Below are 22,296 nucleotides of genomic sequence, written 5' to 3' on the forward strand. Positions count from 1 at the left end.
ATCATGAAGTCCACAGTGCTTTTCATCTCGTGACCCCCAGGGTGCAACCATCTGTGGCAGTGACAGTTGCAAAGGTTAGTGGTTATTGAACCACTGTGTTAGAGAAGGTTAGAGAACCACTGTGTATCTAATAATTTGACAGACTGAGGTGGCCACATTTACTGAAAGAGGTCATCTTGAATTTTGGAGTCAAAATTTCCTTTCTCCTCTTTATTAATAGTATCTGTTTTGGGGGACACCTGGGTGGCTCACTGGTTGAGCATCTGCCTTTGACTCAGGTCATGATCCTGGGGTCCTGGGATCGAGTCCTGCATCAGGCTCCCCAGAGGGAGCCTGCTTCTCCTTCTGCCTATGTTTCTGCCATTCTCTTTCTGTGTCTCTCATGAATAAATAAAATCTTAAAACAATAATAATGATATCTGTTTTTGTTCTGTCTACATAACTAGAAATCCTTCTGTGTGAATAAATCTGGCAGTTTATTTCCTATCATCACAGAGATAAACCACCTTGCTCTCAATTCCAAAAATTTTCTGACAACTTTGAGAGTTCATGGGAATCAGATAACTGTTCAGATACTGAAAAATAGAAAACCTTTGAGATGGGTGGAATAGGAGAAAAAGCCAACTCCAAATTGGTTTTTAATGTTTTTAGATTTTTTAGGAAACCAAAGCAGGGGCACTGTTTCCCTATGCCAAATTGTTTTCAGAATGGATGGATTTGTATAATATGTTCATAGAGAACATTCTGTTCAAAATGAGTAAATGTAAATTAATTGGGCTTTTAACATTAAAAAAAATGAATACCAGTGAGTAGATGATATTTTAAGAAAAGCAGTTCTGAAAACTGAAGTATCAATCTTATTTAGTTAGGTTCTCCACTAGAGGGCAAAAAGAACATTTCAACACAATAGATGTCTTAATGACAGGCTGGCATTTGAAACCAGGCATGTTTCAGGTTATCTAATTGCCAGTCATCATTCTTAAAATGTACTTAATGTAATCACAAACAGTTGACTTTTAAATTTCTTCCAGGAAACCGAGAACAATCAATTTTTGTATCTCTGTCCCTGAGCTCATTTGTTACCATCTAGCTGAAATTTTTCATTATAACACTTTTAATAAAATCATCTTAAAAATTAAGAATTTGCTAATTCAAAAGAGATGTGCAGTAGGACAGCTGGATGGCATTTTTAGTGAAGAAAATTATATTTCAAGAAAGATGATTTTTAAAGTTCTTGTAAAATAACAGGCTGGGCCCTTAGAATTTATTGCCCATGCTTGTGTTTTATAGGCATAACGAAAATAAACTGCCATCAGTTTGCATCCTGTTCAGATGGAGGCATGAAGGAAAAATGAGCATGTATTTCATAGCACGGAGCCACTCCCTGCCCCTTCCCTAGTGCATGGTGTCTAGATCTCTTCTAAAGAGAAGCAGAGGGCAGCCCAGGTGGCTCAGCAGTTTAGCGCTGCCTTCAGCCCAAGGCCTGATCCTGGAGACCTGGGATTGAGTCCCACGTCGGGCTCCCTGCGTGGAGCCTGCTTCTCCCTCTGCCTGTGTCTCTGCCTCTCTCTCTCTCTGTCCCTTATGAGTAAATAAATAAAATCTTAAAAAAAAAAAAAAAAGAGAGAGAGAGAGAAGCAGAGCCTGAAACAAGGGTTCAGGTCTTTGTGGTTTATTGAGGGTGTGCTCTTCAGAAAAACTTCCTATAAGAGAGGTAGTGAACCCTAATTGAGGAGGGCAAAGAACAAAGCACATGTGTTCCCAGGTAGTGGTCAACCTTTTCCTAATTCACAGGGAAAGGGGAGCATAAGTTGCAAAGTTATCCACCCTGGAGGAAGAGGTGCTGACATCTGATACTCACTTCAGTTAGTCTCTGGTTGTGGGTGGCCATGATGTTGGAGAGTATCAAGAAACTCAGCATCAAGATACTCTCCTCAGCTGAGGACAGTGGTCTGTAGAAGGAGGTGGCCCTTAGCCCAGAAATATAATGACTCTGTTGGAAACATTCATCTTTGCAAATTGAATCTTTGTAAATTTTTTATATATATACATTTATATGTGTATATATACACATAAACACCTATATATACACATACATATCTATGTTAACTTTGAGCACAGTTGTTTATCTAAACTTCCTTTAATGCTATGGCTTATTTTTTTAAAACGTCTTTTGTATGAGGTTGATCCACATGAAATCACCATTATTCAACAGTTATTATTCAATGGTTTTTTTTACCTACAACAACATCAACTTTATCAATTTTCAATTTTATATGGTACAACCTACTTGTTTGTCTCATTGCTTTTTTTTTTTTTTTTTTTGCTATCCTTTTACTTATTCTGTGTAACAAAAGCCATATATACCATGTGGTATTTACATAGTGAAGGAGTCTCTTATTTTGAAACATCAGGGCATAATGTTCGTATGTGGCTTCATCTTGCTTAATATAACCACTGTTTTACTCCTCTCAGTAAAATATGACCATAACATTTTTCCAGATTTTTAGATTTGTTGAAGTTCACCCATTTGTGACTGATTTGATACAACTCAGACATTTCATTTACAGCCATGAAATAGTAATACCCATTTACCCTTAATAAGCCATATGTTCCATATGTTGTGTGAACCAAATAGAAATATTTTGTGGAAGAAATGATTGTGGGGTTGGATCCTTCCTCAGGTTGTTTAAAATTTTTTATTTAGTTTCCACTGGACACTGAAACAATATCTTAGTTCTACTGAGGTATTAAGATGAAGTATAAGGTCTCTCCTTTAGTCTCAAAGAATTAGAGGTCAATCACTAATTCTCAATACTTTGTATTATTAAGAATATACGTTTGGGGCACCTGGATGGTTCATTTGGTTAAGCATCTGGCTTTTGATTTCAGCTCAGCTCATGATCTTGAGGTTGTGGGACTGAGCCCCATGTTGGAAGCTCAGTGGGGAATCTCCTTCAGATTCTCTCTCTCCATCTCCCTCTGTTCCTCACCCCTCTCTCAAAAAAATAATAAATCTTTAAAAAAAGAGAATATGTTTATGGTCATATCTTCTTGACTTTTTTTTTTTTACGAGTATTTATTTAATGTCTTTTCTTGCCCCTTATAATTTTTTTAGGGCCATTTTTAAAGATAATAACATTGCTATTCCAGTTTAATATTGGCTTATATTGTATAGATAAATCTTTCCCTCTTTCTATTTTCAATTTTTATGTCTTCTTGTATATGTATCTTTTGTTGACTATCTATTCTCTCATCTTGATTTGTATTGGTACCTAAGAGATTTTTCTTAATGTTATCTTATCTCATTATATGACCTTGATATTGTCAAGTTATTTTACATTTTCCATTACTCTAATTTCTCATATTTTCTTTCTAGTTTTACATCCAAGAAATATGGTCTTAGTTCATTAGTTTAAAAGTGATTTATCCTATTCGGTAGTTATGATTGCCCTTAACTTGGGATCCACATTCATGTTCATATACCCCTATCAGTATCTAAATTTTCAAGTAAGACAAGTCCATTTGGCTCCTCCATGACCTCTCATCACATTGATGTATTCCATTCTAGATTTTCATTTCTGGCACTTTATGGTTATAATTCCTTTCTTTCTTTTCTGTGATCTCTCTTGGATTTTTGCTTTTTTTCACTGTGATACCATACTTACTCAAAAGTGTTTTCGTATCCTACCTTCCTGTATTTCTTGCTGTATCTTCTTGCATTTATTTCTCTCCTTATTTGAGTCCTGAACCAAGAAGGTTTCTTAAGGCATTCTGTATTTGGTAAATATTTTGAAGCCTTGTAGGCCTGAGAATATATTTTATGCTTCAACATTTCAATGACATTTTAACAGTTTATCAAGTTCTAGGTGATAAAAGTCCTAGACAAATTTGGTAGTATTATAAGCATTTTTATACTAATTTAAAAAGAAATTTCAGTCTTTGGAATGACTGAAACCTACTAACAAAACATAACATAACGTAGGGGTTTTCTTCGGGTTTCTATATCTAGTAAATACTATACCCATTATAGTTTGAAGTTTACATAAAATTACCATAGCTGGGGCACCTGGGTGGCTCAGTCAGTTAAGCATCTGCCTTCAACTCAGGTCATGATTTTGGGATTCTAGGGTCAAGCCCCACATTGGACTCTGTGCTCAGCAGGGAGTTTGCTTCTCCCTCTCCCTCTATGTTCTTCCCTCACCCCTTAAATAAATAAATAAAATCTTAAAACAAAAACAAAAAACCTACCATGGTTGTTAGGATGTGGTTCTGTCGGGAACTTTAGTAAGGAGTAAAGGAAGATGAATTCACTAGAGATGAGGTTTTTGTAAGTGGAGGGCTAGTCCTGTATGTAGCCTGTCTGCCCCACCTCCTTGTAGTTGGACCCCATTCCTTCATCTTTCCATATATTTTCATACATTTTGTGAATGATGTGAGCTCTTCCTACCACTCTCATCATGTCTAACACCTTGAAACTGTCAGCACATCCGCTTTCTACCCACCATTTTGCTCCAGGTCTTTGCAGCTTGGTCTTAGATTCCAGCCATTTCTGAGAGATTCTGACAGGGATTCTTACTTTCCTGAGTCTTATAGTCAGACAGTCCTCAACTTATCTACCTCCTAGTCATTCACACACCCTGTCCCCCTTCAACCCCCCCACTTACATTCTCAAAGATGGGGCTCCAGTGTAGTGTTAGGGGAGAGAAGACTGGGGTCTCTGGAGATCAGGAGCAGCACAAATTGGCCCCATCACAGTTGTGCCTGTTCCTCTTTTTAAAAAACACTTTTCCAAATTTTGTAATACATCACTTGACATCTGTTGACATGCTCCTGGGTTCTGGGATAGGTTTTTTGCAAGTTGGGATAACTGGCTGCAAATTAGGAACAGCTGGGATGAGACTAAATCAGGGCAGAAATTGAAAAAAGTATTTAAGAGGCTGTTTTAATACCGAGCTGTTTATTTTCTATTGTATGTCCCATTGGGATAAAATAGCTAATAGCCTTTATATTATATAGAAAAGAAAGAACAGGGAGAGAGGGAGAAAAATATTCCACCAACATTATCTCTTGTGGAGAAAGAGACATTTAGTTTATGATTGTATTAGTGTTAGTACGATATTGACCACAATTGAAAGCGATGTTTTTTGCCTGTGCTACCAGGCAACTAATTGTGCACTTGAAGGATAGAGGAAGGACATAGAACAAATATGCTTCCTTGTCAATTCCAATTTCACTTTCTGGAACTTGAGTCCAAAAATGGTATTGGAATATAGACCTTGTTCCATTTTCATTACAACCTGGGAGCTGTGCAATGCAAAAAGTGAATGGTGTAGTTAATCCCCTCAGAGAAGTGGTTTTCTAGTTGAGAAAGAAGCAACTCTAGATGAAAAATGTGGATAAACACAAGAATGTGGTACTTGTTTTCGAAACAGGCTGAACCCAGAGTAGATGAGAAAAAAAATCCATTAAGCTGCCCTTTAGAAAGTGGTCTTTAAAGGAAGGAATTCTAACTGTCCCAAGTCTGTGCCTCCTGGGATGAAAGAGAAAAGGCCAAGAAAAAAAAAAACAGTATACTTTGGAAATTTTCAGCCAGATCTCGAAAAACTCATTACAAAGATCAGAGCAGAAAATTTCTGTTTTCTTACTGGTATTAGAGTGGTATCAGACCTACTGGTACTTAGACTCCAATATAAGGATATTAATGATCAGCACTTAATAGCAAGTTTTCTCTGGGTTTATAAAACAATGAACATGTGCCAAATTCCAACTGAGTATATAATACTGAGGGGATACACAAAGGGATATTGTGAAACTTAATAGTATTTATAGAAGTTCATACAAGAAGCAAGTGTCACAGCTAAGAAGTGATATTAAGGATTTCAGGTAAGATTCTATGGATAGTTCATTTTTATCATTGCTAGAGGCAACAACTTCTATCTCAACTGTGGCTCTAAAACAAAGATTCTAAAAACAAAGAGCTTTTTTTGTTACCAGAGTTGTGCTTACACAGACCTACCAAGTTATCCAAGTAGAGGAGGTACTAGAACTCATCTAGTTAGGCCCCAGATTTTAATATGAGGAAACCAAGGCCCAGAGACAAAGTGATGTTCCCTAAGTACACACATAGGGAGTTAATGGTATAGAAAATAAGCAAACAAAAAGACTTTAAATAATCTTTACACTCAGAGCTTGAACTTATAACCCCCAGATCAAAAGTTACTACACTCTATTGAATGAGCCAGCCAGGCATCCCTGGCATGGGCAAATTCTTTTAAGATTTTATTTATTTTATTTTATTTATTTTATTTTATTTTATTTATTTTATTTATTTATTTTATTTTAATTTATTTATTTTAGATTCTATCTATTCTCTATCTATCTATCTATCTATCTATCATCATCTATCTCTCTATTTCAGAGAGAGAGAGAGAGAGAGAGAGAGAGAGAGAGAGAGAATGCCAGTATGAGCAGAGGAGGAGGAGAGGGTAAAGAAGAGGGAGGAAGAAAGAATTTCAATGCAGACTCCATGCTGAGTGTGTAGCCCAAGGCAGGGCTTGATCCCAAGACCCTGGAGAGCAGGACCTGAGCTGAAGCCAAGAGTTAGATGCTCAGGCGACTTTGAGTCACCCAGGCGCTCCACTCCTGGCATGGGCAAATTTTAAAACTTTTGGGCATCACCAAAAATAGATTCTGCACCTTAAATTCTAATAATAGATATTTAAACTACTGATGTTCTACAATTTAAAAAATATTTTAAGCTAATGCAGATGAACTCTTTATAGCACATGGGTAAGAGTGCCATGTTTTAGCCTGCCACTGAGAGCAGGTTTTTCCTCATAGCACAACTGCCCTCAGCAAGAGAAAACTTGGAGCACTGCCATGTTTTGTGCAAGGCATAGACTCTTGAGCAATGAAGTTGATCAGCTAGTGTTTGGTGCACAAGTGTTAGAGTGTGATGAGCCCTAGCCTCCAGCAGTTTGAAGTCTTTACAGGAAACGAGACAAACCAGTATTGAATAGTCTTCATTCATTTAAGCATTTGGAAGGGCTTCTTCTTTTACATCATAAGTGGAGTCGGGGCATGTAAAATCCCTGCTCAGGGATTCCTGATGTTCTTCAGACTCATTCCTGATGTTCTTCAGACTCTCTGTGCCCATGCACTCTGAATTTTCTCCATATCTTCCCTTCAGCCTGTAATTTCTTTTCAGCTATTAACCCCATATTCACTCCCCGTACCCCTTTTCCTTACTAGGACGCTGATCCTTTAGATTCAGTCTCTTGGAAAGAGATTTCTTCCTAGACCAGGTCAGATTTATGTTTTGAATCCTCACAGACCTCTGATCTTTACTTCCTAAAAACATTGTTTTGTGTTTGTTTCTATATATTCCTGATGAAGTAATAAATATCTGTCTCACCCACTACTCTGTGCTCTCCAAGGGCAGGGACAATGTCTTCTTGTTCACCTTTATATCCCTAAAATCTAGCAACATGTCTGGCACACTAGCAGGTTCTTAATTAAAAAGATCTGTGGTAAGTTATATAATTATATGACTGCAATACAACTTGGTTAATTAGGACATTTTGAATGTACTTAATTTCAGTCATAAGTAGATAAATATTTGAAAATCATCAATTCCATCAATCTGTAAAAAAATGTGGCTGTGGCCTCACTACTCAACCTGTGGTAGCATTGGCATCAGCTGAAAGCCACTTATAAATGCAGGTCTTAGGCCCCTCTCTAGACCAACGGTGTCAGAATATAAAAATAATGACTCTGTAGGTGTTTCCTGTGCACTGAGATTTGTTGTAAATGAGAGATTAAAACTAAAATTCTTTCTTTGGCCAGGCAGATCCCCACAACAAGTGAAGTGAGCCAGTTATATAAGGATAAGCATGGTAACAGGTGACTTCTGACTTTTTTGGTCTCCTCTTAGCAGGATGATAGGGACTGTGTTGACGTGAAGACCTTCAGCTCTATCTAATACAGTCAGGATGCTCTACAAATCTAGATGTTGGCAGGCCAGGTGTCGCAAGATATTTAAGTAGTTCAAGAGAAACCAGAAACACAAACCTGCATGGAGCTTTATTAGTCTCAAACACTGATAATTCAATTCAGTACCTTTTCAGCAAAAGAATTGCGAGGGTCAAAGAGAACACATGTATGCAATAGTTCTAGTTCCAAGGTCCCTCATTTGCAAAATTTCATATAAATGAGATTTTTAGGTATGCAATGACACATCCTAATTCTTCACTAATTCAGAATACTTTAACTTTGCAAGTCAAAAAATCTTTTCTCTAGCCATCTCATTCATTCTTTCTTTCATTCATTTATTTACCCAGTAATCATTTAGTTGTATTTTATGCTGAATGAGTTCCATGCCAGGTGCTGAAGGCCTAAAAATGAATAAAATATAATCCACTTGACTTCCAAAGGCTTTTTTTTTTTAAGATTTCATTTATTTATTCATGAGAGATGCAGAGACACAGGCAGAAGGAGAAGCAGGCTTCATGCAGGGACCCCAAAGTGGGACTTGATCCAGGGTCTCCAGGATCACACCCTGGGCTGAAGGTGGCACTAAACTGTTGGGAACCCTGGGTGGCGCAGCGGTTTAGCGCCTGCCTTTGGCCCAGGACGCGATCCTGGGGACCCGGGATCGAGTCCCACGTCGGGCTCCCGGTGCATGGAGCCTGCTTCTCCCTCTGCCTATGTCTCTGCCTCTCTCTCTCTCTCTCTCTCTCTCTCTATCATAAATAAATAAAAATTAAAAAAAATAAAATAAACTGCTGAGCCACCGGGGCTGCCCAACTTCGAAAGGCTTATACTCTACTAATGGCAATGATACACTTACGAAATACATGATTTTATGTCAGTAGTGCTACAACAGTTTGTCACGTTTATTTTTGAGAGATGTTCTTAGGAAGGTTGTACTGTAGTTTGAATGACTCACAGGCCTAGATGGAGAAACAGATGTAGAAGGTATAGTTTACCAAAGACAAATGGAGTGAAGAGTTACGAGAAGATGTGGTTCAGCAAAAAGCAATCCCAAAGGACTGAATTATTAAAAAAAAAAAAAAGATCTTATTTATTTATTTATTTGAAAGAGAGAGAACATGAGCTGGGAGGGGGGCGATAGTGCAAGGAGAAGAGGCAGAAGTAGACTCCCCAGTGAGCAGGGGAGCCCCAAGTGGGGCTTGATCCCAGAACCCTAGGATCATGACCTAAGCTGAAGGCTGATGCTTAAACAACTGAGCCACCTACACACCCTCCAAAGGACTGAATTCTGAAGGCATTTGTAGCACTCTTGTCAATTTTAAAATATTAACGTTTCTTGCAACACTTCCTCAGCTTCATAATTTCTGGCAGACAAGAAAGTGTGCTTCATCTTCACGGAAGAGGGAGAGCTCCTTCACCAAAGCTAGAGCTTTGAGTTCCATTTCTTATGTAGAGTCAAGACTTACTGAAATGATTTAACCATTTTGCATATTTTCTTATTTTCTAGTCATCGGGGTTCTCATTTTCCCAGCTGGTTTGAGGGCATTTAACTGTCTTTGTTAAAGAAGTTTGAGTTACCTTGGGAGAAGCAGAGATATTTATGAGAAAGCCTCATACTGGTAACAAGCACTTCACAAGGCTTTATATTAGTTTGGTGGCAGCTGTGATCTAGAGCATAATAAAAATCAACTGAACATTTTATTCAAATTATCACTTGTTGATTATCCAACAGCAGTGAGTGAACGAAGGTCCAATTAATCTGTTATACAATATATGGGACATGAGTTTTCATCCAGGGAAAAGTATGTTTTGTTTCATTTCACCTGAGCTTTCTATTTTGCTGATTCTCCTATGCTGAATGATGTTCTGATGATAAAATTAGTAACTTTCCATGTTTTTTGTTTTGTTTTGTTTTTGAGGAATAATAGTTATTCCCTTTCAAGAACACTTACTACCGAGTAAACAGGCTTGGATAACTCTGTCCTTCAGTATACACCTACTCTCTGGATAGCATGCCACTCCCCTAATTAGAATTTACTTATTTTATCTTATTTTTAAAAGTAGGCTCTATGCCCAACATAGGGCTTGAACTCATGACCCTGAAATCAAGAGTTGCTTGCTCTACTCACTGAGTCAGCCAGGCACCCCTATAGAATTTATTTTAATGTTTTAGTTTCATTGTCTTCATTTTGGTTGTGAGATTTTCACACCAAGTTTTATTGTCCTCATCCCCCAACAAGCATTTCTAGCCCTCATGCACTATAAAATCTCCCCATTCAGCAGAGATATCAGCATTATTTATTCCAGTGCTTCAGTGTGTCTTCCCTAATCTGTAACATATTGAATTGTCTACCTGATGCTGCTTCGCTCATCCTAGAGAGTAGGGCCTCTAGTGTCCACCAGGAAAATCTTGAGTCAATTCCATACTCTAAGGCAATGCTTTAATCTAAACCTTCTTTTTATTTTATTTTTTAAAGATTTTATCTATTAATTCATGAGAGATACAAAGAGAGAGGCAGAGACACAGGAAGAGGGAGAAGCAGATGCCCAATGTGGGATTCTATCCTGGGATTCTGGGATCACACCCTGAGCTGAAGGCAGGTGCTCAACCACTGAGCCACCCAGGTGTCCCAATCTTCTTTACTCTTTCTCTCAAATTACTTACATCTTCCAAGCTCCCCCAACCCCACCTTTCATATTTTGCACATCAGCCAAATAGACTTTTTTTTTGGAAATGAAAATCTCATCACACATTCCCCTTTTCTTGCTTAAAGTACTTTGGTGGTTTCCCAATGCCTGGAGAGTGAAGCCAGACTCCTCATCTGACACAAAAGCTTCATTGTAAATGTCTCCAGTGTGGCCTATCATAGCTACACCAGGCACTCATGATACTTCTGACCTCTAAATGGGGCCACTCATGCCTTTAATATGTGGCTATTTCTTTTGTTAAATGGCACACACCATTCCCATCTCCTGCACCCCATCCTGTCTCCTGAGTAATTTCTTGACATATTATTACTTCACCCTTGCTTTGGAAGCACAGTGCCTGGAACTTTCATCCTAGATTCTAATCATGGCTCTGCCTCTAGTCCTGGACTTGAAATAAGTCATTCTGCCTTTCTGTGCTTTGATTTCCTCATTTGTGAAACAGGGTAATACTAGTGCTCACTTCACCAGATTGTTGTGAAAACTAAACAAATGCATGTGATGAATTTGTCACATGAGGATATAATTATTATGGATAAATCTATTAACTTTCAAAGGTATTAAGATCACATTTTATTTTACATTTTTAGTCAGTTTGAGGATAATACAAAGGCAAACCTACTATGAAAAAAAATTGTAAAGAGAAGAAAGCATTCCAAAGCCAAATGTAAATGATTTGGGGGTTACCAATTAATTAGGATTAGTCATTTTCTGTTCTCTTTGTGGATTAGGGTAATTAACACACAATTTTTGAAATTCAAGATTAAAATGAAGTGGATTTAAATGAAAGATTACCTATATTTGAAAGAAGGAATGGGATGTAAAAATAGGTATTACATAATTGCTCAATTACTTTTCCAATCTTAGCTGAACATTTTATTGGAAGGGTTCCAACATTTTAAAATTTTACGATATTTATCCTATTGTATTTTAGGAGACTAGGAGAATGATAATTTGACATTGTGCAAACTCTGATGATTTATATAATTACCCTACAACTTAGCCTATTTATGCTAAAGAGTTTGCTGCCTCCAGGACAATTACCTGGGTCTAAGGTTTGAAATAGTACATAGGGTCCAGTCCTGGGCCATGCTTGGGATCTCAGGAGACCCTGATGAACAAGAAAAAGTAAGAATTTGCAGCTGATTTCTGGAATGCTATTTAGATCTCTAGCTGGCTCTGGAGCCAGATCATGCTTCTATTTAAAGCAATGGTCTCAGGCAGCTACAAGTCCTGATGTTATGATACCCAGAGGATTTCATAATTGGGAACAGAGTGTAATGTTTGGGATTTAGTGAAGCTATAACTTTAGATAAAAGCAGGCTTCATTCTTGAAAATCTGCTGGCACAGAGGGAGGGAAGCCTGAAGAAATGTGAAGCAGGACCTCCATGGCCTTCCCAGCAGCCAATGCTGGCATGGTCCTGGGGCCAAGGCCCGATTGCTGAATTTTACTGGAGGATTAGGAAGTAGGTGCTCTTCTACTGATTTACTTATCGAATCAGGACCCTCATGAGAGTGAAAGCTGGGCATTTATTTTCATACTTTTCATTTGCCCAGAACAATGACAGAGAGACAAGGAGAGATGGTGAAGGGGGGGGGGGCAAACAGATTTATTACAAATGATAGCTCTACCTTGCTCTTCATGTACTTGGGTCCCTTATGCTGCCTCTCTCTTTTTCTTGCATTATCTATATATTTCTTCTATCTTAATAAGTTTAAGTGTATGTATAATGCTCAGATGACCCATGCGATAATCAAATTCCGAGAGAAGCAAAAAATCTCTCTTCTGTGAAAATGTCCCTGTGTGGTAAGTTACATTATAACAACATATCCTATAAGATTACAATGTTTATGAAGTCCTTGTACTTCAAGATTATGAATGTTTGCAATAATGCACAATGCTTTTCCAAGTAAGCATTTACCATCTATAGGAGCATCTGTATTTACTGTGGGCCTGAGCAAGATTTGTTTCTTTTGCTTTGGAGCTTTTCAGTTTGAGGCCTATTATGAGGTTTGAGACATAAATATAGCTTTGTCTCCTCTCTCTGAAATCTGTCAGTGTGTTTTAACAGTTCATTCATTCAATTAACAATAACTGTCTATACTATATGCCAAACACTGTTAGAGTTTATGTGGGACACAAAGATAAATAAGATGTGGTCTTATGCTCAAAATATTCACCACTGCCAATTTTTTTTCTGTGTCAAGAATAGCTTCCCTTGTTTTTAATAACAAGTAGTTCAAATCAAATATTTATACTTGGAAGAATCTATTATGATCAGCAATAATATATGTATGCCATTGTTTGTTTATTTAAATAAAATCTAAACATTTATTTTCCTCACTTCTACCCCTGATTATGTCCTGGACATCTTTTCTGTGAAGCTGAGTCATCCAATGGTGGCTATCCCTGAACATGAGACTCTTGATTCCAAAGAGGTAAATGTAAGATACAATTAGAGATATAGTTATCCATTTCCATGTGCTATTAGATTGTAGAAATAAATCTTATTTTGAGAAAAATATTAATAAGATCATGCTTTTTATCTTCTTTTTTAAAAAAATAAAACTCACTGTCTCACTTTGTGTTGTTCAGAAGCCCTGATGGTTGAGTAAGTTAATTCTTGCCTCTTAACATGGAAGGTGGCTCTAAAGGTCCTCATATGGGTAGCAACTTGATCACAAACCAGCTCTTTCTATCCCATGTGTGATTTCCACCTTGTATTCATATGAGAAACCCTGTTGACTTCTCTTCAAGGTCAAAGGGTGTCCCATAATACTTATGGTGGGTCTTGTGAGTCAGACCCCAGTATCTATCTCCTGGTGGCCCAGTTTCAGCTCACTGGAGAATGTCTGCTTAGTTCCCCAATCTCCTGGTAAATTCTGCTTACATCAGGTGGCATTTAGGCAAAACCATACCAGCTGAAGCATAGCCTCTAATATTCATACAAATGTGTAGCCATTTTCACATTGGAGCTGACAAAAAATAAATTTAAAAACTTTTTCATGTTTTTATAAATGCTATACCAAAGAGGCAAAGAAAAAATCTATACAGGAATTTTTAATTTTCTGTTAATCAAGAGCAAGCATAATTGAACAATGTTTTCTTCTTCTACATCCTCTCAAAGTGGTAAATGTGAGGGAAAAAAAGTGATTTTTAAAGAGCTTATCTTTCAGAAGGGAGCAAGAGAGCTCATGCTTTAATTTCAGATACCCTTGCAAAAAGGCGTGGTCAATTTTGCAGCCTCCAAGTTTAGGAAAAACAAGCATAATACAAAAGAGAAGTAGGAATGATAAAATTCCAAATAGGATGTAACATTTCCCAAAGCATCTTTTCTACAATTTAGAGCATATATCCACTTTTCATAAACTAATGTTCCTATTGCTACAAATTTTAAAACCTTTATCATATGAGACCATGTGGCTCTCTGCTATAACATTAGTCACTAAATTATAAAAGTGTGTTATGAATTGGTATGGATTTATATCCCTGAGCAAATCTTTGATTATTTTTAAATAGGATTATTGGTTCAATGAATAAGGACATATGGAAAAATTTTAATACATATAGCTGAATTGAATTCCTAAAAAAATATAGCAGTTCACACTAGGAGTGTTTTTACAGCTGTCCCCATGTACTCTTGCCAGTGTTGAGAATCATCATAATTGTCAATTTATTGAGAGCTTACTATATGTTAAGAAGTTTTATGCATTTTATATGCTTTATTTTGCTCATATTCAAAAAATAAAGTTAAGCACTATTATTCCCATTTTACAGATGAGGAAACTGAGTCTAAGGGAAGTCAGTATATTGCCTAAAGTGAAATAGCTTGGAAGTCTGCTCCATCTGGAACTGAATCCATATCTGACTGCCTAGAGCCTATGCTCTTAAGAACTGTACCATACTCTGTCCAGCTCTCTATCCAAATCTCTAGTTATACTATCTAAATCTTTCTTCCTTTTTTAAAAGATTTTATTTATTTATTTGAAAGAGAGAGAGAGAGCATGAACAAGAGAGCACAAGCAGGGGGATGGTCAGGAGAAGAGAGAGAAGCAGACTCCCCACTGAGTGGAGAACCCAATACTATGGTGGATCCTTGGACCCTGGGATCATGACCTGAGCCAAAGGCAGATACTTAAGGGACTGAGCCACTCAGGCACCCTAAATCTTTCTTCCTTTTAAAATCATATTTTAAAATATTGACAATTTAAAAGGGGAAATTGTTTTTCATATTTATTTGCATTTTTAAAAATTCTGTTTTTTTCTATTATTTTTGTCTATTTTGCTTATGCAATGTATCATGCATTTATCTACTGGTATGGTAATACTTTTCTTATTGAATTGTAAACTCCCTTTATATATTAAAGACATTAATTCTCTATCAAATGTGCTAGCCCTTCCAGTGTGATGGTGGCAAACTGTGTAATAGTAAAAAAAAAAATTGGACAATCATGTCCAAAAATAGAATGACTAAATAAATTTAACACATTTCAGTGAGTGTTTTCATAATTTTCCTATTCAGCCATTGACTTAACAACTTGCTCTGCATATCTTGTCACTGATTAATTAGGTTCTTGGCTTTAGTAACCTACAGAGGCTAATTTTCTCTCTAAGTTTTAAACATTCCTTCTGTCATCTGAGCTCTTTTATTTATTTTTAAAGTAATCTCTATACCCAACAGGGGGCTCGAACTCACAACCCTGAGATCAAGTCCTATACTCTACCCACTAAACCAGTCAGGCGCCCCCAAATTTTACACAATTCAGATGAATGTAAAAAGAAATAACAATCAGATGTTCTCTTTCAAACATAATTTTGGCTCAAACTCACATAGGCTATTTCTACAATAATAAGAGTGTTTCTACACAATAATAGAAAATCAATTGGTTATTTAAATAACAAAGCCTTCCAGTTCAGATAATAAGTGCTGAATTAAGAACTTTTGAGTGTGTTGCAAAAAAGAATAGCTTGGATGTCATAGTTGCATTTTTTTGCACCAATTATCATAATTCTAGAGACAGAACTTAAAATTAAGCTACTGGATAAGATTAACAAAAAATCATTTCAACCTCAGGTTTGGAATATGTGAGAAATAACATTAAAAAACCCTAAAGTCTGAAGTTTTATATTTGTGAGAGATAGTGAATTACTGCTGGTATTAGAAGATATGTAAAAAATTAAGCCAAAGGCCATTTTATGCTTCCGTTGTGCTATATTTTTCTTGTAAGTAGTAATGGCACAACTTTTTACAACTCCTTATGATATGTGGTCACACTGCAATAGGACAGTATCAGTATATTGTCCCCAAACCCTCTGTTTTTATTTACCTACAAAGCACCAACCAAGAAAAAGATCTGTTTTTATAAAACATTTCTATTCTTTTTTTTTTTTAAAGATTTTATTTATTCATTTGAGAGAGAAAAAGAGAGCACAAGGGGGATGCAGAGAGAGAGAGGGAGATGCAGAAGCAGGCTCCCTGCTCAGCAGGGCTGGATCCCAGGACTCTAGGATCATGACCTGAGCTAAGGCAGACCCATAATCGACTGAGCCACGCAGGCGCTCCCAAACAATTCTATTCTTGTGATTCTATGGCCTGAGGAATAACCCACTCTGGTTATATATCTACTGCAAATAAAGAATTATGGAGGAATCTTGTCTGGATTTCAGAATTCCATTCTTGGTTTTCTTTCATTTCCTGAAGATAGCAGTTTGTCTTTCTTACTACCAGAGTTCTATCTCTTATTTTCAATCATGTTATTTGTAGATATTAGTTTGTAAAATTTGCTCTGTAATTCCTTTAAAAACAAACAGACTTCAGATTTATCTAATTTGATTTGTCCCTTGTTTTTGTAAATCATATGATTCACACTTTCAAAGAACTAACTCAAAACAACATTTCCAGTTATAATCTAGTTCAGTGGCTCTGAACTCTAGCTGAGCATTAGAATCCACTGGGACTTTTAAAAAGCTCCAGTAGCAGGGTTCCACTCCAGGCAAATTAAATCAAAGATCTCTGGTGGTGGGTAAAGGCATTGGTTGTTTGAAAACCTTTCCAGGTGATGCAAATTGGCAATAAGAGTTGAGCTCCTCAAATTCTAGCTCCTTTTTTGATGGTCCAGGAAAGCAAATGAGTTATCCAATCTCAGAAAAAAAAAAATTGAAAGTAAAATCAGGAGACCCATAGAGAAGTTTGTTTCAGGGAATACTTTGAATTAAGAAAAAATTGGGTCACATATTTCTGTCTAGCATCATAAAGAGTTAACACGTGCTTTAACCTGGTAGGTTAATTTTGAGAGCTCTGTTCTATGTAAGAGTCACTGCATTTTCTTAGTAAAACCTAATATTTCTTTCTGTTTTCTTTGATATTCACACAAATTTGGAAAATCCTTAGGCTGGGCTGGGGATAGCATTTGGTACAAGCTGAGTGTAGGGGGTTGGATGGGGGCCTTATATTCCAAAGGATATTTTATTTAGCATTTTGTATAGCCCTTTAAAAAATACTTGCTCAATGATAAACCCTCATATAAGCAGATGAAATCCCTAATAATTTATTTGACCTCATCAATTTTCAAAGAAGGTCACTTTCATATATGTCAATGGTTCACAGCAATGCAGTAATTTCCAAAGTAGGTGTATGTATAACGCCATCTAATTTATAGCAAACTCCCTGCCTGAGGTAATGATTTCTGAGTAGAATTACTTAGAAGAAATTAAATTCTAGTAGCAATAATTATTTCTGATTGTATTCATCATGTCTTGTGAATGTAGCAACTCTTTGATCCACATCCATTCTATAACCCACTTCTCTTTCCACAGGCTTAATTGTGAAAGTCATACTGGGGAATGAGATAGAATCAGGCCTACTGCTCTTCACATCACCTGCTACATGCAGCTCTAGTCCTATTTTAACTTGAGGGTCAATTGATTTCCAAAAACATGATTAGATGCAGTTGATTCTGACCTTTGGGATCCACTTGCTATTAACACAACTTGAGAGCTAATGATTCACCAGCTGCCCATAAACACATACTAGGCAAATTCTTCTCCTGTTTTCTCATTCCTTCTCTTTAGAGATTTTTGATAAATATTTGAGTTGGCCAGATAACAATAGTGCTAGCAAGGTGACTACGACTGATTTGCTGCCGTGGTGCATGTAAGCATTTTGTGTTCGTTTTATTTTGAATTCCAGAACCTTGATTGATGTTTAAAGTTCTAATCTTAGGGGACACACATCTTGTTCCTTTATCTTTATTCTCCAGATGAGAACATAGGGAAGAGAATATAAGTGTCTTGTCCCTGGAAGGCACTCTCATTTTCTGGTTTGATTAAAGGGTAAAAATGAAATTATCAAGAGAAATGAGCCCACTCTGTTCCCTTGAGGAAATTTCCCATAAATATTATTTCTCAAAATCAAGCTTTGATAAATCTTGGATTGCTGAGTTCAGGGTAATCTCAGTCAAGAACTCAGAATCTGGATATTATTAACTACTGATTAAAATAAATTGCATATGCTTTCATAGACAACTGGCTAGAGAGCCAGAGGAAATTTGTCTTATAAACACATATAATATGAACACCTGGAAGATAGCCACCCTGCCCGGGCATTCAGGTAGACAAGGCAATGAGAAAGAGAAGGACATTCCTACCATAGATTTGGTAGCACTGGACCCCATCAAGATAACTTTCTTGGCTTGTTTTTTTTTTTAATTTAATTTTTATTTATTTATGATAGTCACACACACAGAGAGAGAGAGAGAGAGAGAGAGGCAGAGACACAGGCAGAGGGAGAAGCAGGCTCCATGCACCGGGAGCCCGATGTGGGATTCGATCCCAGGTCTCCAGGATCACGCCCTGGGCCAAAGGCAGGCGCCAAACCGCTGTGCCACCCAGGGATCCCTTTTTTTTTTTTTTTTTACTTTTTTTTTTTTTTTTTTTTACTTTCTTGGCTTGTAAGCCCCTTGCCTGCTTTGGAGAAATTAAAAAAAAAATTAAAAATTCTGCCAATCCAGAAATCATCTTCTTAAAGATAGTAGAGAAAGGAAACAACTTTGTAACCTTGTTATTAGATAAGCATTAAACCAGAATATGATATGCATCACAAACACACAAAGTTTGCACAGACAGGAAGAAATCTCATTCTTCATACAGCAAGCAGATATAACCCATTATATAGAGGATTCTCACGATAAGCAATAATTCAATTCATCCACATGTAAGAAGATTTGGCAGTAGTCTTTATTATACATAGTTCACTGGCAATTAGGGCAACTGTGTTAATCAGCTTTACACAAAGCAAAAGTACACTTTTCATATCATTATGATAGGAGTTAGTTTTACAACTTGGAGCCAAGTATCAGTTAAAGTTAGGCTCTTCCCCTCTTTCAGAAATTAGGAAATAGGGGCGCTATCTCACTTGGACATTTACATTCAAAGGAATGGTTCTCAAAGTCCTTGAGAAATTCCTGAGTCTCAAAGCTGACAAAATGTCTAATAATCAGAAGAACATACACATTGCCAAGGGAGGAGAATGTATTTACAATGACAAGTGTTTTAAAGTAAATACAAAGGAGGGAGGGAAATTGCTTCTCTTCTTTTCTTTTTTTTCTTTCTTTCTTTCTTTCTTTCTTTCTTTCTTTCTTTCTTTCTCTTTCTTTTTTCTTTCTTTCTTTCTTCTTTTTCTTTTTTTTAAGATTTATTTAGGGGCACCTGGGTGGCTCAGTTGGTTAAGCATCTGCCTTTGGCTCAGGTCATGATCTCAGGGTCCTGGAATCAAACCCCACATAGAGCTCCTTGTCCAGTGAAGAGCCACTTCTCCCTCTGCTGCTCCCCCCATTTGTATTCTTTGTCTCTTGTGCACACTCTCTCCCAAATAAATAACTAAAAATACTTTTTTTAAAAGATTTATTTATTTATTTTAAATGGGGGGGGGTGGTAAGGGGAAGGAGCAGAAGGAGAGAATCTTCAAGTAGACTCCCTGCTGAGCATGGAGCCAATGCAAGGCTCAATCCAATGACCCATGAGATCATGACCTGAGTGGAAACCAAGAGTGGATGTTTGACTGAGCCATACAGGTGCCCAACTTCCCTTATTTCAACAAGGAGAATGAAGCTTCTTTTTAATTTCCATTTGTTCTTTCATCTGGTTGGCAATGGGCAGAACTGCAAGGTGAAAGTTTTACTCTGAGTTGTCAATAAAAAGGCACAAATATGATTTACTTTTCTAGGGACACATTTGAATTGATTATGGGAGACGTGGAGGTTCAACAAGTTTGAGGTCTCTCCTTTAAAGTCATCCCAATAGTTTATTGTTGGGTTTTACATTGTGAGTCATGGTAAAGCTGAGCAAAAGTCAGGAACTAGATGGACTTATATTCCTCCTTGTGCTAATTTTTCAAGATAAACAAAAGAAGATCAGGGCTAATAATTATTTGGAGCTCAGATCATCAAGATGTTAAATGTTTGGACCCCAGGTTTAATGTTTTGCTCTCTAGTGTCCATTATACCTATATTCTCTCTCTATTGGTCTACCTGTATAGGATCCTTTATTACTGAACATTTTATACCTTCTGGTTTCTGGAAAATGAGTTCTGATACTAGATCTTGTGTTTTCACACCAAAGTTAGTAGTTATGTAAATGTCCCAAATATATATGAAATCTTTCAGAAAACAATAAGTATGCAGCAATAATATTGAATACATTTCCTGGGAATGGCTTTTTTGCAGGATACAAAAAGTCTGGTTTCATACTTATAAGGCACATATGTAGACCATTTTGCTTTTATTTGGCAGAAAAAAGTATACATGAATGGTTTTGTATAAAAAGGAAATAAAATTTTACATAGCACATTCTTTTAAGAAATGCTTTCTGTAACATTGGCTTAAAGTTTCACAACACTATATTACTTATTATCCAAACTTCACCAAAATAAAAAAAAATTGGAATTTGAGTCCCTTCAAAATTAAGATTTTTAAAAATATCTTATGTTTCTTTCTTATTGGTATTTTCTCATATTCAAAATAATTATGTTGTTCAACTGGCAGTGTGATAAAATCCTGAGCCTTAGCTACTGGGGGTGGGGAGCAGGCTAATCTGAAACATAAGAATTTATGTATTTTTTAATGAACTTCATCTTTCTGAAATGTTAGACCTTTGTTTTTTCCATTATTTAATGGCTTATGTACTGAGATTGGCAAAGGAAACGAAAAACTTCATAAAATGTTGAAAATCCTGATTCTACCTGTCACAGCATACTGTGTCATTTCAAACTAGCTGCTGAATTGTGATGCCAGACATTACTTTGATCTGCCAGTGAGTTCAGGATGAACTGCCAGCATGGCAACAGAGGATGAACTACCTATTCCTCCTCAATCTGACTTAATTACTTATATAATTATAAATCTTACATATGAAAAAGGATTCAGAGGACATTTAGTCCAGTATTTTACTGAATGTATGATACTGTCTGCACTTATATCCTTACACATCTTCTGTTTAAATACTTCTTTTTTTTTTTTTTTTTTTTTTTTTTAAATTTTTATTTATTTATGATAGTCACACACACAGAGAGAGAGAGAGAGGCAGAGACATAGGCAGAGGGAGAAGCAGGCTCCATGCACCGGGAGCCCGACGTGGGATTCGATCCCGGGTCTCCAGGATCGCGCCCCGGGCCAAAGGCAGGCACCAAACTGCTGCGCCACCCAGGGATCCCTGTTTAAATACTTCTGATGACAGAAAATTGATCATTTACAAGCCAGACACAATCTGGGTTTTCATATATGGCTACGACGAACTAATGACTACACCAACAAAAACAAATAGACAACACTGGACAGACTGGGGTTTAATTTCAAATGCTGTGGCCTTGGGCATGATATTTAATCTTTTTGAGCCTCAATTTCATTCTCTGTAAAATGAGATCAAGGGATAATGGTGAAGATCTGCATTTATGCATGCCAAGTGCTTAGCATATAAAATACATAACACTTCATAAGCATTAGCTAAAGGATGATGATTGCTTTAAATCTCTTATAGTATTAGCTACCAAATGTTGGTACTTTCAGGAAAATCAAACAGACGGTAGTTTTCATTTGTTAGAAGGAAAAGGAGGAGATGCGATGTAGTCATTTCCTCTTTTTATTTTAAAGCTTCAGAGAATCCCAGATGATGCAGGCTACAGCTTACTTATTTCATGACTGCTGGTTTTCTGTGGCCAGAACATATCAGTGCAATGGTGGAGCTACCCTCTTATTTTAGTAGCTTTTCCCTTACTTCCTCCTTCTCATCTAACAAATGTAGTTTCTCTTAAATGATACAGAATGTATCCATGTCTCACAATTCTGCTTAGCTGCTTGGCCATGACATACTCAGGTTTCCTGTCTGGGTTAGTTACCCTTTGCTTCATCATCCTCTGATCCATCCCAGGGCAAAATGGGAGAGTTTTGCTTACAGAAGAGCAATGGACCTCTTTTCTTCTCCACCTGCCATATTGGAATGCTCCATTGGCACCTAGAAGTATAAAGTTATGGTCATTTCCTTCCATTGTTGCTATTCCATCACATTGTTTGATCAGAGTGATGTTTTAGAACTAAATTTC

General features: G+C 36.9%; 1 protein-coding gene across 8 annotated transcripts in view; it reads left to right on the top strand.

Moving 5' to 3' along the window:
• MLIP (muscular LMNA interacting protein) overlaps window positions 1-22,296 on the top strand; it is a 252,774-nt gene that overhangs the window by 229,351 nt on the left and 1,127 nt on the right. For 7 of the 8 annotated variants that reach the window (XM_055330897.1, XM_055330901.1, XM_055330900.1 and 4 more), the window contains one exon: window positions 13,088-13,141. The exons of the other annotated variant lie outside the window; for it this stretch is intronic. In XM_055330897.1, coding sequence (XP_055186872.1) covers window positions 13,088-13,141 — 54 coding nt within the window. The remainder of the gene's footprint in view (window positions 1-13,087; window positions 13,142-22,296) is intronic. 8 annotated transcript variants of the gene reach the window in all.

Source organism: Nyctereutes procyonoides, unplaced genomic scaffold (genome assembly GCF_905146905.1).
Source record: "Nyctereutes procyonoides isolate TBG_1078 unplaced genomic scaffold, NYPRO_anot_genome, whole genome shotgun sequence".
Lineage (NCBI taxonomy): Eukaryota > Metazoa > Chordata > Mammalia > Carnivora > Canidae > Nyctereutes > Nyctereutes procyonoides.